At 48.8% G+C, this 15,064-nt stretch overlaps 1 protein-coding gene across 2 annotated transcripts in view; it reads left to right on the forward strand.

Moving 5' to 3' along the window:
* GALNT18 (polypeptide N-acetylgalactosaminyltransferase 18) overlaps positions 1 to 15,064 on the forward strand; it is a 352,781-nt gene that overhangs the window by 296,471 nt on the left and 41,246 nt on the right. For both annotated transcript variants that reach the window (XM_081239978.1, XM_081239977.1), the window contains exons 8-9: positions 5,727 to 5,864; positions 11,358 to 11,453. In XM_081239978.1, coding sequence (XP_081096104.1) covers positions 5,727 to 5,864; positions 11,358 to 11,453 — 234 coding nt within the window. The remainder of the gene's footprint in view (positions 1 to 5,726; positions 5,865 to 11,357; positions 11,454 to 15,064) is intronic.

Here is a 15,064-nt window from a genome sequence, read left to right on the forward strand (position 1 = left end):
CGAAGCTGCTTTTGGCAAAGTCATCTTGGGCCTCCTAACTGCTGAATTTAATGGCTATTTTAGAGTCTTTCACTTACAGGATCCCACCTTTTCCTTGAAACTCTTCACTCCCTTAGCTCCAGGATTCCACACCCCAGAACATCCTCATCTCTCCGACTGCTCCTAACTCTGTGTGGGCAAGGCTTACTTCCAGTGGTTGCTTAAGTGCTCCCCAGGGACCCGTCCTTGGCCACCTGCTCTCATGATACGCATCCCCACGGTAATCCCATCTACTCTTGGGTTCTGTATCACCTGTACATTGAGGGCTTCCTAGTTACTCTCTCTCGCCTGACTTCTGCCTTCAGCTTCAGACTTTCAGCCACACATCTCCTGTGTGTTCCCACAGGCACTTCAGACTGAATCTGACTGAAACTGTGTACATCTTTTTCCCCACCCGAGTCTGCTTCTGTTCTTATTCTCTGTCTAAAGTCATGATACCACCATCTGACCAGACATGTGAGCTTAAACCTGAGTGTCTTCCTTTAATCGTCTTCCATTCCCAGTCCATCACCGAGCCCACCTTTCCATTCCTCTCAATTCTGAGTTCAGGCCTCACCTCTTCCTCTGCAACAGCCTCTGGGTGGCTTCCTGGCTCAAGTCTTACCCCTCAAATTCATACTCCCCACGGCCCAAAGTCATCTTTTTAAAAAACTCACAGCAACCATGTCATTGTCCTACTTGAAATCTTTAAACGACTCTCCATGTGCACAAGATCAGGCATAAAGTCCGGTGTTAGACATGGATCTAAGCTTTCTCCTCCACCCACGTCTCCAGCCCCACTGCCCACCATCCTTGTTTTGGAGGCTCTGCAGACAGCGTGGACTTAGGGGAACTGCCCCGAGCTCCCTGTCCGCACCAGGCTGTTTCTCATCTCTGTGTGTTGGCCCATTTTGTCCTCTCTGCTTGGAATTCCTCCCAAAACCTCTTCCCCAGCCTCCACCCTCACCAATTCTCCTCCATCGTTTTAGACTCAGCTCCAGCGACCTCTTCTCTAGAAGCCAGCCCCAGCTGGGGAGAACGCCCCTTTTTGCCTGCGTGTCTCTGTCATTGCATCATCACCCTGTAAGAGAATGTTCCGTTGTCTGAAAGTCTCTCTCTCATTAGACCAGTGAGTCTCAAATCTGGCTGAACTTTAAAATCACTTGGACTCCACCCCAGAGATTATGATTTAATTGGTTTGGAAGGGGACTTTTTTTTTTTTTTTAAAGAAAGCTTTTTGGGGATTTTAATGTCCATCCAGGGCTGAGAACCACTTCACTAGACCATGGGCTCTCTGAGGACAGATTTTATTATTCATATCTGTGTCACCAGGCCTAGCACAAGGTGGGGCACGTGATCAGGGCTCAGTAAAACCTCACTAATTCTTGTTAACAAATGAATCTGCTAGCCATATGAGTGATCCCTTTTTCCGTTGGTCAGTGGCTCCTAAAAGCAGATCTACAGACCAACTGCATCAGAATCACTTGGAGACCTTTTAAAAAATACTGATTCTGGGTCTCATCCTCAGAGATTTTGATAAGGAGGTGTATAGTGGTACCAGAATCTGTAAAAAGCTCCCCAGGTGCTGGTTTGGGGAAACCAGGTTTGGGTGACACTAGTTTAGCTAATCCTGCCTATCTTTCCAAACTCACCCTTAGCATCACCTACTCCAGGAAGCCTTCCTTGACTGCTCTCCTCCCTTTTCCCTTCATCCTGGCTGCCCCACACCAGGGGATGGACCAAGGGCCCCTCTTCCATTGTCCCTCAGCACTCTCTGCTTCCTGCCGTGCTTCACACTGTGTGCAGAGAGTCTGTTTACTTGTCTGGATCTTCCAGACTCTGCTTTCTGGCAGACTGTGACTTCTTCCTATGCGTATGCATGATGCTTAGGACACTGCCTGACACAGTCTAGGCACTCAATAAAGATGAGTTGAAAAAGAAAGAAGAGGGAGGAAATGTGGGTACTGCATCCCTCCATGTTTTCCCCAGTAATTTTCCCAGCTGCCCTTGATGTGGCGGCATCTCGATACATTCTGTTCAGTCACAGGCACGTGTGTTCCCGATTTACTTAACCTTTCATCTACAGCATCCCAACTGCAAATGTAGAGGTGGAACCCTTCACCCCTGCCTAGTGGCTCCTTGGAGAATTAAATAAGTTAATATGTGGAGACTTTGATCAGTGCTCGGCAAATGGAAAGCACTAGAGAAGTGTTAACTCTTGTTGTCGACGTGATCACCTGCACCCTCTGCATTCCCGCCCCAGCTTTAAAATGCCCTTGCTGGGCAGTCATCCTCCCTCGCTTCCTTCTATGCGGAGTCCTTCCTGGGCCGTGCCCTGAACAGAACCAGCTCTCTCACTCACTCCATAATCACATTCAGTCCCAAGCTTTTGGAAATCCAGAGGAGCCTTCCACTCATGCAGCCTCTACTTTAATTGAAAATCAGTTTGCTTATCAACAAACAAAGTCAGTCTGCAGCAAAGCATCAATATTCTCTTACACAGGGTTCAGGAACTCTAGACGTGGCCCTGCTTCCTCTTGCCTGAAGACAGGCTGAGTGCCAAGGATGACTCACCACGGTTCTTAGGCAACAGCCCTTCTTTGGGTTTGGCTACAAGGAATTTTGTATCTGGCTGCATACGCAGGCAGGAATACTGGACAGCTTTTTGTGTGGCTAAGTACATTAGTGTCCTAGGGCTGCCAGAACAAATTACCACAAACTGGTGGCTTAAAACAACAGAAATGTGTTCTGTCTCACTTCTGGAGGCCAGAAGCCCCAAATCAAGGTGCTGTCAGGGCCGTGCTCCCTCCAAAGGCTCTGGCGGGGGCGGGGGAATCCTTCCTTGCCTTTTCCAGCTTGTGGTGGCTCTAGGGGTTCCTTGGCTTGTAGATGTATCTTTCCATTCTCTGCCTCTGTCTCTGTGTGTTCAAGCCTCCCTCTCCTTTCTCTTATGAAGATGTAGGCTCATCCTAAGTCCAGAATGGTTTCATCTCAAGATCTCTAGTTAATTATAGCCGCAAGATCCTATTTCCAAATAAGGTCATGTTCGGAGGTTCTGGGCGGACCTGATACTGGGGAGAGACACTATTCAACCCTCTACGCTAAGTATTTGGCAAAGGGGGAAGATACATTTATTGTTTTCTAATAATAAAGGTCAAGGTGACCTTCTCTGAGAATGTTTGCTTATTTCTCAATTTCCTCCCCCTGCTCTGAAAAAGAGTTTGATGCAATTTACAGTAAACACACAGTACAGACGTGCTGAACCGTTAAAATGGAAAGGCAAAAGTCCATTAATAAACAGGAAGAGGAAAGGGACATGATTTCCAGACACCTAAGCTGAGCAAAACTCTGGTTCTTGAGTCTCCTAGAAGTTAAAGTAGAGATGGACTCCCGATGGATTGTCTCTCTCCCACTTTTGAGTAGATTATAAGTAGAGAGACAAACCTTCCTTTGATCCTGAATGTAGAAAGGAAGTTTTCCCATGGGAACCTAGATTTTTAGGAAAATACAGAGGCCTTGCTGAGGTAGGTTCTTCTAGTTGCTTTCCATAAAAGCTGAGACAGTGTTAATTTGACATCACAGAAAGGCAAGTATAGCATGAAGTGAGAAGACCTGGGTCCAGGAGAATAGCTTTGTGATGTGAGGATAAAGTGCAGAGCAGTTTAAAGAGTTAATACTTAACAGATGTCTTGGGTAGGGGAGGGGTGAGCAGGATACATTTATTGTCAGTTGCTAAGTTCACTATTTCATAAATCTTTTTTCAACTCGGTCTCATCAATATAGTTCAGGCGCAGCGCTAGACTGTGGGCACAGAGATCATCAGAACATGTTTCTTGATTGTCAGGGAGCTGGGGTCCAGCAGAGAAAGGCCAAGTAGCAGTTGCTGGGAGGGCTCCCGGCAGGAGCCAGGGAGCAGACCCATCAGAGACAAGGTCATCAAGAAATATTCAAAAGGTATATCCTCACTGAAATTGCACCCTAGGAGTCTGGAACTTAAACCTTCAGGCTGTGGCAGGTTCAAATTTTTACATGACCTGAACTCTGGTGGGCAAAAATAAATGTATTTCTTCTATATCTACATTTTGTTTTGACTCAAGCCCCTGTTGACTGATATCAAAAATGTGTTCTGGGGCTTCCCTGGTGGCGCAGTGGTTGAGAGTCCGCCTGCCGATGCACGGGACATGGGTTCGTGCCCCGGTCTGGGAAGATCCCATATGCCGCGGAGCGGCTGGGCCCGTGAGCCATGGCCGCTGAGCCTGCGCGTCCGGAGCCTGTGCTCCACAACGGGAGAGGCTACAACAGTGAGAGGCCCGCGTACCGCAAAAAAAAAAGAAAAAAAAAATGTGTTCTGATCATGTCCAGATACATGCAGCAGCCATCTTTGTGATTTTTCCCAGACATTTCAGACTTAAACTGTCAATTTCATTATTTTCCCAACCCCCGTAACTTGATCCCGGAGTTGATGGCAGAACCAGATGGGGTAACGCTGCCAGCGCACGGACTGCCGTGTCAGTGAGAGAGAGCTGTATGTGCTTCCCCATCCTCCTCTGTCTCTGCTCTGGGCTTATGTCTCATGAGATACCACGTGCCCCTCTGATCCCTGGCTCCATGGTGTCGTCCTCTGACATGTCACCCATCTCCATCTGATCCCCCACTATAGGGACCCCTTTCCATCCTCTGCTGTGGCATCAGCTCTTTCTCAGCTGCTTCTGTGCCCTGTTCAACAGCTGGGGTGTAAACCCAGGGCTTCCCCTCTGCTCTGGGACCACAAGAAACGTAGGGGCTTCTCTCTCACTCTCACTCAAGGACACATCCATGTCTCCATGTCTACTCCTTGTCTGCTGCATGTCCATGGCTCAAGGGCCACCTCTCTGGTACACCTGGGAAGTGAGAGACACAGTGCTGTCTATGCTAAGCCCTCCCAGGCCTAAAGAGAGAGGCTGCTTCTCCCACAGGGACTTGGTCTTAAGAGGCAGAAGGACAGGCTCCTAAAAATGCGCCGGGCAAATTTTAATGCACGAACTCCAGACCCAGGTTGATTGGGTTCAACTCTCAGGTCCACCACTTATTAGCTGTGGGACTCTGGGCAAGTCACCCAGGAGGTCACTGAACCTCCCTTTGTCTCAACTCCTCATCTGTAAAATGAGGATTATATTGTGCTCCCTCATAGGTTTAAATGGGACCATGTACATAAATTTAATATAAGTAAAATATAAATATATGTGCCTGTCTCATGCAGAGCACAGCCTGACACATTGTGTTATGTAAGACTTAGCTGCCATGATCCTTAGAATAGTAATATAATTAGCACTATTCCATCTTCAACTCTTTCCCTTCCCTCTTCCTCTCCACCAGCAGTTCAGAATCTCTCACCTTATCTCTTGAGGTAGAGAAAACCTTAATCAGACTGTATTCTTCCCATTTCTTTCACTTATACAAAGACTACAGCTTTTTTTTCTTTTAGTAATTTTTAAGGATTTGCATCTTTATTTTCAATGGCCTTTGATGACAGTCCCCATCAGTGCTGATCTGATGTTTCACAGACCAAACAGGGACGGTTATGGGGCCAAGGCACATGTTAGGAAGTGCGTGAGTTATATTCTCAGGTTGTCCCTTCACCAGACAGTCCCCAGAACCATGGTTGGGGTGGTTCAGGGAAAAGCTGTGCCCTGGTGGTAGCTGAATCTCTGTGTTTGCATCCTGTGCAGGACTCAGGAATCGACATCGGGGACATCACTGCAAGGAAGGCTCTGAGGAAACAGCTGCAGTGCAAGACCTTCCGGTGGTACCTGGTCAGCGTGTACCCAGAGATGAGGATGTACTCAGACATCATTGCCTATGGGGTGGTAAGGAGCTCGCCCCTCGGGGTTTCGCCAAGATGCAGACAGAGAGCAGGACCAGAGAGAGGTGTGGAGAGTCAGGGAGGGAAAGAGCCTCTTGGCCCCCAGTATGGGACCTGTGGTAGACCTGTGGACAAGAGGCTGATTTCTGGAGCTGAGTGTGAGGCAGCCGATGCTTTCATAGCCCAAACCTCTCCATTCCCTTGAGAAAGGTGCTTAGTCTCTCCTTTACAGTCCTAAGCAATTCAGCTCTGGCCCCAAACCTGCATATCCCACTTAATAAAACAAAAATCTGAAGTCAGGTTAAGATTGCAAGACAACGTAACAAACTCCACTGTTCCTCAAGCATGGGTGCCTGAAGTTCTACCAACCAGCCTGCATGCCTCCCCCACCCACGGGGCTATGTCTTTCACTCACACAGAGCCTCCTGGTAAGGCATTCTGGGAAATGTAACCTTCCTGAGTTTGCTGTATTTTGAGGGATGTTTTAGTACCACTTATTGATTGGCAGCGAGCAGTTCCCCCAGCAGAGGCAGCAAGATGGAGGGACAGAGCAGAGGGTTTGGACCTGGTTCCAATCTTGACCCAGCCACTTCCTGGGCAAGTGTCTTAATGTCTGTTGGCCTTAGTTTCTTCATATGTTAAGTGTGGTAAAATAATACTGTCCTCGTGGGTAGAAGAAAGTCTCAGATACATAAATGTATTTTGTGTCTAAGGTTAAAATACTTTGAACATTATAAACTCTCGCATTCTTCCAATATTCCCCAGGACCATACAACTCTTAAGGTATTTTAAATACCTGATTGATTTTTGGATATCTCACCTGGTTTTTGCTGACTGAACACATAAAGATTTTCTATGACAGTTAAGCCCTCAAAACTACCCTCAAAACTATCCCTGGGGCCACCTGCCTTACCCCCACCCCCTGCTGTGTTACAGATGGGGAAACTGAGAGGCAAAGTGACTTGCCCATATTTACAGTTAATCAACAGTGAAACTGAATCTAAAACATCAGCTTCTGATATCACTCTCATTCCTCCCTTTGCAGTGTCCCCTCAGACCTTTTAGATATCCCAGGATGAAAATCTGAAGGAAGAACTGAGGCCTCTTCCTTTGATGACCTGTGCTCAGAACTGAGTTCAAGGCCTGCCTCGGCAGGAACATTATGGGTACAACATCAGCCTGGGAGGAGAAGAATCCTTGCTGAAGGGTTGGCCTCAGTGTTCCCTGGGGGCCTCCCAACTCTCACGTCCTAGGATTCTAAAGGAGACAGAGCCAAGGTCCCAGGAACTCCCCCCTTCCCACCCTCCTGCAGGGCCTCTGTTGTCCCCGGAGGCCAACCTGTAGGAGGGGGTCATATCTTCCCACAAGAGTCCCCATGGCATGGCTGACATGTCCTGAGAGAACTGCCCAGTAGCCTCTTGCCTCTCCACTTCCCAGGCTGGTATAATTCAGATGTCAGAAAACTCCTCAGCTGGCGCTGCCCAGCTGTTACCTGAGGCTCCAGATCCTGTCATCACCATGGAAGCACACTGGACTGTGAGGTGCCCATCAGTCCCATCTACCTCCCCAGAACCATCCTGAGGATGCGGCAGTTACTGGTACCTCTACACTCAGCCCATAGCAAGTTGTGTGTGCTGCTTGGCCACTGTTGAACCCAGCTCAAACAAAGTAGTTATGTTACTGTGGCTCCAGAGAAACTATTGGCCCAGACCTCTGGGAGCCAGGGCAAGCTTCTGGATTCATGGTCTCACCAAGCTATCAGCTGTAGCTAAAGAGTATTAGCCAAACTCAGCCAGAGAAGCAGGGAAAGCAATAACAGTGGAGGTGTATGCACGCAGCCGTTGCAATTCTGGGTCTTGGCCCAGGGCATTCTTGTCTTCCAAGCAAAAGGGTCTCATCTTATGAGCACATACAGCAGGTTTACCATGTAGTCTCCTCACCACCACACCCAGAAACCTTTGGTTGGTCAAATAGTAAGTGGCATATACAGGGTTGTGATCCAGATCTGTTTGAGTCCACAGCTGGGGCTGTTTTCACTGTTGTGCTGAAAAACATCCACTTGCCATCCCAGAGGGCTGAGCCGTGTCAGCCGTTCCTGGGCCTGGCGGAGGTCTCTGACCCCCTGCATGTTCATCTGCCAGCTGCTGTTCAGGGCCAGGCCAGCCCCCCTCCCTCCTGCCTCCTCAACAGGCTGGATTCTCACATGAGCAGAGATATGCTTGCTTGTCCAGGAGCATAATGAACTCTTAATGGGGGCAGTAAGGAGACAATGGGCAAGGCAGGATGCAGCACAAGAGCAAGAGGATTTCTGGGGCTGAATCTTTCTTCCTGGTGATTACTTTTATTCTGAAATGGAAAGACCAGATGTCTTCTCAGGGGCACTTTTTTTTTTTTTTTTTTTCTTTTTCCCTTCCAACTCATGCCTAAACTGCATTGCTCAGGTCAAATAACCCCCTGGGATTCTCAGGCCATTGTCAAGTCTATATAACCCTACCCATTAATCCAGTAATAGGTCCCACTAATGCCTCCTGCAGGCTGAAGGGCCTGTGGGCCCCACTGTGTGAGCATGGGCATCCGCCTGGATCACCGAGCTCCGGGCCTGGGAGATGGCATGGCTTTGGATAATCCCAGCTCTGGTGCTGACAGTAGAGATGGAGCAGCATCTGGAAACAGACATGCCTGCTTCTGAACATTAGCTTTTCTACTTAATCACTACGTGACCTTGACAGTTTGCAAAACCTGAAAGGTTATAGTCACATCACTTCATGGGGTGTCTTTCACAGTCTCAGGATTGTCTCCATTTGCATGATGTAAAGAGCTTGGACTTTGGAGACCGACAGACTCCAGCTCTGCCCTTTGTCCAACTATGATGCCATTCATTCACTGTTCATTTTCTTCATTCATTCACACATACGTACTGTCTAATATGTGCCAGGGTTGACCCATGTCGCAGGCAATGAGAAAGCCTGAGAGCTAGTCTGGTGACTGCTAGAGGAGACGGGCAAGTGGAGAAGCGACAAGAATACAGCGTGTTAAGTGCTGCAATCAGAGAAATGGAGGTGTTGGCCTCACACCCAGATGTGGGTCAGGAAAGGCTTCCAGGGTGACAGAGAAGCTGAAGGCCACAGGAAGAGGAGGGTTCAGTCAGGGAAAAGAGAAGGCCAGGGCCGAGGGTCCATGCAGTGGGAACAGCATTACAGACCGAGAGGTGTGCAGAGCTTCCTACTGTAACATACTTCTTGCACCCTTAAAAGAGATAGTATTACCGATCTGGCAATGTTATTTTGAGAATTAGGTGGGATAACACATGGAAAACACTTCACCTGGGACCTGGCACATAGATGCAGTCATAAAAGCTAGTTTCCCTGAACGGCCTTCAGAAAGGTTATAGCGGTAATAATAGCAGCTAACAATTATTGCACATTTGCTATTTGTCAGGCCCTGTGCTGAGTACTTGTAGATATTGTTTCAGTTAATCCACAGACCTATGAGGTTGGCACTAGTATTATCCCTATTTGAGGGTGAAGGAGACAGATGAGGAATTATGTTGCTTTGTCCAAGGCCACACAGCTGGAGCCAGGATTCTATCTCAGCCTGTCTCTCCCAACTTCCTCAACAGACCACCTACTTAATGGGGGGTGGATGGCACAGAGCCAAGGAGGACTTTATCAAAAGGCACCACCCACCCCTCATTCAGAGGCCAGCTTTGGGGATCCAGGGGAGATCCAAGTCTGACACCAGGGCTTTCTGGAACTTTCTCTTTGCAGTAGAAGTTAGCAGGTCTCACTGATGGGTTACAGTGTTCGGCTTCAAATGTGACACCCACCCCTCCATGGGCTGTGGGAGAAGTCCAGAGAGTATTTGCATATGCTCCTCCCACACAGGCCAGCCAAGTCATTGGTTTATGATAGAGGATTTGCCTCATCGATGTTTCTGGGGCCCTGCCTAGGGAACTGACACATGCTCATATTTCTGCAGAACCCCTACACTTCAAGTTTGAGATTGAGCTGCTATCACCCAGTAAAGGAAAGGGGGCTCAAGAGAAAACAATTTGACTCTGTTCCTTGTCCCCTGTCAAGAACAGGGGTCGCATAGAGCACACGTGGGCCTCTGGTTATCTGTTCCATTTCTCACCCCTTAACTGGGTTCACTGCCCTCCTGCCACATCCATCAGGACTACGAAAACTTAGCTGCTGTCTGCCTCTGGCCTTCCCCAGATAGGTGACCCACCTGTGGCCCATTGCCCTGGTCTCCCCTGGATTCTGATCTCCAGCCTCCTGTTGTGAACAGAGTGCTTTGATTGCTAAGAAGAGCTATTGAAGGTAGCTCACGTTTAGGTGGGTAAAGATACCACAGACTCTCTCATGGGCTTAGGAACTAAAGTACAGCTGGACGTGAGCACTCGAGCTGGGAAGCCACTAAAACCGCAGCGGGGGCAGGGTGATCTCTCTTGTCTCTAAATCTATCTGCCTTCTGCCTCATCTCCTCCTTGATGACAACTGGATTCCTCTGCTTGCACATGGCCCAACAGATCCACCACACCCAGTCTGAATGGCCTCACCATCCTAGTGGCCAGCACCCACTGTTCACGGTGTCTGGTCTCTCATCTGGACTCCTAGGACAGAATAAGAGGATCATGAGATAGTCACATTCCAGAAAGAGAAGGATCAGGAGAGGGGAGGAAAGAAAGACAATTGTTAATTCATTCTAAGCTATTTCTTGGTGCCCGCCATGGTCTACTCAGCTATGGCATGGGAGCAGGACCATGTGGACCATAAGCTGCCCTTTCCAAAGGCTGAGAGTGAGCTTAAGCCAGAAAGGGACATTGAATATCGGCTTTCCTACCTAGATGTGGTATGACATTGGTTCATGGTCCCCAGACATTTGTTCTGTTGATTACCATGTGCTTGTAGGTGAGGATAAGAGATACCTCTCTCTTCTGCTCCCACTCTGGCCCCCTTCTCTCTTATTCTCCCACCAGACCTCCCACTCTGGAGAACCCTCATCAGCTGGGCCTCCGCTGGGGCCTGGCCAACCACTGCTGGATCTGCAGGAAGCAGAGAAGGCCTGGTCCTAGAGGATATCCCAGGCCCCCAAACAGCTGACATGTTGCCCACTTCTTGGAAAGACTTCTTTCCACGGACTTCTGAAGGCCATTATGCCACCCTTGTGCAAAAGGAGGGGCTGAAAAATCTAGCACCATCTCGTGTGTGTGCACGCATATCTTTTATTTTTACCTAGACTATCTCAGCTCCCCAAACCCAGCTTGCCGTTTAACAGCATCCTAATGCTTCTCCTTCAGAGGAGGCTGGTCTTCCCTCAGCACCTTGATGCAAGGTAAAAGCTGGTGCTTGTTGGTTTCCATAGTATTCAGAGGGCCTCGGATTGATTATGGAAGCAGAGCCTATCTCAGTGGAATGCTTGTTTCTCCTAATTTAATGCATCTGTTTCTCTGTTCCTTTCTCTTTGGTGTGGCCGCCTCTCCTCTGGTGTTCAGCTGCAGAACTCTCTGAAGACTGATTTGTGTCTTGATCAGGGTCCAGACACAGAGAATATTCCTATCGTGTACATCTGCCACGGGATGACGCCCCAGGTGAGTGCTCTGAGAGATCCCTATGCACGTGTGTGTCTGGTGTGGGGAAGGAAAAGCTAAACTCTGTCATGGCTACTCTGGGCCCAGAGGCCTTGGGAACTTTTCATTAGGAAGTATCCTCATGAGCAAAAAAGGGAGTCATACCTGCCATGCCTGGAAGGAGTCTGAAGGAGCAGATGCTGGGATGCCAGGATCCCCTGGGGTGGGGCACAAGGAAGGCAATACATCTCTAAAGAGGAACACCTGCCTCCGTTGGGGAGGCTGTGTGTAAATTACAGCCCTGGCTCTGGCAGCCATGCCTTTCCCTAGCAGGAGGGAACCCAAACAGGGGGAGAATAAGCAGGCTCTCTGGTGTCTCCTCCTTTTTTTTTTTTTTTTGCGGTACGCGGGCCTCTCACTGTTGTGGCCTCTCCCATTGCGGAGCACAGGCTCCGGACGCGCAGGCTCAGCGGCCATGGCTCACGGGCCCAGCCGCCCCGCGGCGTGTGGGATCCTCCCAGACCGGGGCACGAACCCGTGTCCCCTGCATCGTCAGGCGGACTCTCAACCACTGCGCCACCAGGGAAGCCCTGGTGTCTCTTCTTAAAAGGACACTAACCCAACTGGATCAGAGCTGTACCCTGACGACCTCATTTAACCTTAACTTGAAGATTTGGGAAATTCTTAGCCTGTTCATTTTGAAAAAAAAAATGAGAAAGCTTCTTCTGGAGAGAATACCAAGAGTGTGACTGAACAACCATTTGATTAAGAGATCATGGGTGGGATTCATGGACTTAATTAGTCATCTCACAACAGAAGGCATCAGTAGAGATGGGCTTATACCAGCAGAGACACTCCCAGTTTGAGCTAAAGAAAAAGTGGGGCAGAGAGAAGGAACGCTATTGGACTTCTTGGATTCTATAAGATGGGACCATATAGCTATTCAATTGTGAGCATGCGCTATTCCTCAAGAAAAGGGAAGAATAGTACTGAAGGTGACGTAGAGATCATCAGGGCTGCCACTCCCACCACAGGCCCAGGGTTAAGGCTGTTCCCTCAAAGGATGGGCCTGCTGTGCTGGTTTCAGTGGGCAAGGATGACCCTGCCCAGTACCAGAGGGGTGGGGCCAAAGCAGCGAGCACCTTGGTGAGACCACTCCAGAGAGCTGAAGGGCAGGCAGCCCTGCAGAGACGTGAGGGCGGTGCTGCCACCCCAGTGGGCCTGGAGGGCAGCGTATCGAGACAAAAGATGGTTATTCTTGGGGCTTCCCTGGTGGCACAGTGGTTGGGAGTCCGCCTGCCGATGCGGGGGACACGGGTTCGTGCCCCGGTCCGGGAGGATCCCACATGCCGTGGAGAGGCTGGTCCCGTGGGCCATGGCTGCTGGGCCTGTGCGTCTGGAGCCTGTGCTCCGCAACGGGAGAGGCCATAACAGGGAGAGGCCATAACGGTGAGAGGCACGCGTGCCACAATAAAGGGGGAAAAAAAAAAAAGATTATTCTTGAGCCTTAAGATCAAGTGGAATTTGCCTTGCTGTGGTTTGGGCTTGCTTGGGGCCCATCAACCCTTTCTTCCTTCCAAGTTCTCCCTTTTGGAACGCGATCATCTATCCTATGTCTGTCCCACCATCACATTTTGAAAGCACATAACTTGTCTGATTTCACAGTGTCTTAGCTGGAGAGAAATTTTGCCTCAGGATGAATCCTACCTTGTGTCTCACACATATCTGATTTAGATGATATTTAGATGGTATTTGGACTTTAGACGAGTTGATGCTGGAATGAGTTAAGACTTTCGGGGCTGGTGGGATGAAATGAATGTATGTTGAATGAGAGAAGGAGAGGAATTCGGGGGGCCAAGAGCAGAATGCTATTGACTGAAATTGTGTCACCCCAAAATTCACGTGTTGCAGTGCTAATCCTGACTATATTCGGTGTAAGGAAGTAATTAGGTTAAATAAGGTCATAAAGTGGAGCCCTGATTTGGGAGGATTGGTGTCCTTCTAAGGAGAGCCACCAGAGAGCTCATCATTCCCTGTCTCTCTCTCTCTGCCATGTGAGGACACACCAAGGAGGGAGTCGTTTGCAAGCCAGGAAGAGAACTCCCTCACAGGAAACGAAATGCCGGCACCTTGATCTCGCACTTCCAGACTCCAAAACTGTGTGAAATTAAGCTTCCCTTGTTTAAGCCGCCCAGCCTGCGGCATTTTGTTATGGCGGCCAAAGCCATCTAAAATACTGTCAGTTTTCCAAAGTAGTTGTATTTTTACTCCCACCAGCCATATATTAGAGTTCTAGTTATCCCCCACTCTTGCTAGTATTTGGTACCATCTGTCTTTTTAAACTTCTAGACGTTACGGTGGTTGTATAGTGCTACCACATTGTAGTTTTAATTTGCATTTCTCTGATTATAAATGCAGCCAGGCACCTGAGTCTTCAGTTGTTCTTGAGTGTGGGTCAAGATGGCCAGGTCATAGGTAGTTCGGTCTTTGTGTAAATTCCCTCTCTGCTTTGTAATGCTTACGATCAAGAACACAACAGGTAAACTTTCTTTTAACAAATCTATGTGGAAATGTGCAGGGTTGGTGCTTATCTAGAGCACTGACCAAGTATCAGGTGTTTCCTCCTCGGGATGATGGCTGTCTGTTCAAGCAGAGGCTGCCTGTCTGCCAGCTGTAGATGATTCAGTATGGGGCAGTCTGTGTTGTTAGGAGCGTGGATTCTGGAGCCGGCTCGCCTGAGTCCAGATGTCAGCTTTGAAACTTTCTAGTTGTGAACCTTCGGGCAGGTTTTTCAATTTGGCCCCTTTTTTTTTTTTTGCCGTACGCAGGCCTCTCATTGTTGTGGCCTCTCCCGTTGCAGAGCACAGGCTCTGGACGCTCTGGCTCAGCGGCCATGGCTCACGGGCCCAGCCGCTCCGCGGCATGTGGGATCCTCCCGGACCGGGACGCGAACCCGTGTCCCCTGCATTGGCAGGCACACTCTCAACCACTGCGCCACCAGGGAAGCCCAGGGCCTATTTTTTTAATCTGTAAAATTGTGGATTAATAACGGTATATACCGTAACGGTTGTTGAAAGGATGTAATACATTTAAATAATGCTCAATAAATGTTAGCTATTAGTATTGCTATAATGATAATATTATTAATTACTGCTCATTGAGCCTTGCTCAGTATAAATACCCTCAAGTTTCTAACTCCAACCCACATTGGACTGACTTTCCTTGACCTCATGTGCCACGTGCCGTGGGTTCCTGCTCTGGTCAAAGCCGACCCGTAGACTATGAGAGCATTTTGCTATAGCAGCAAGAATGCAGTGGTGTAGGGGTGAGGGCAGTGAATGGGGCATCAGGAAGCCTGAGTCCTAGGCCTGGTCTTGCCACACATTTGCAATGTCACCTTAACCCTCTCTGGACCTTTATTTTGTTTTATTCTTTTATTGAGGTGTACTTTCACACTAAAGTACACACATCTTATGTGTGCAGTTCAATGAGTTTCCACATTTGTAGACACTGTACAGGCACCACCCAGATCAAACTCATCATCCCAGTGGGCTTCCTCATTGCGCCTCTTGGTCAATACCTCTACACAAAGGTAATGACAATTCTGATCTCTAGCGCCACTGATTAGGTTT

This window comes from Mesoplodon bidens (assembly GCF_964165515.1).
Source record: "Mesoplodon bidens genome assembly, chromosome: 7".
Taxonomy (NCBI): Eukaryota; Metazoa; Chordata; class Mammalia; order Artiodactyla; family Ziphiidae; genus Mesoplodon; species Mesoplodon bidens.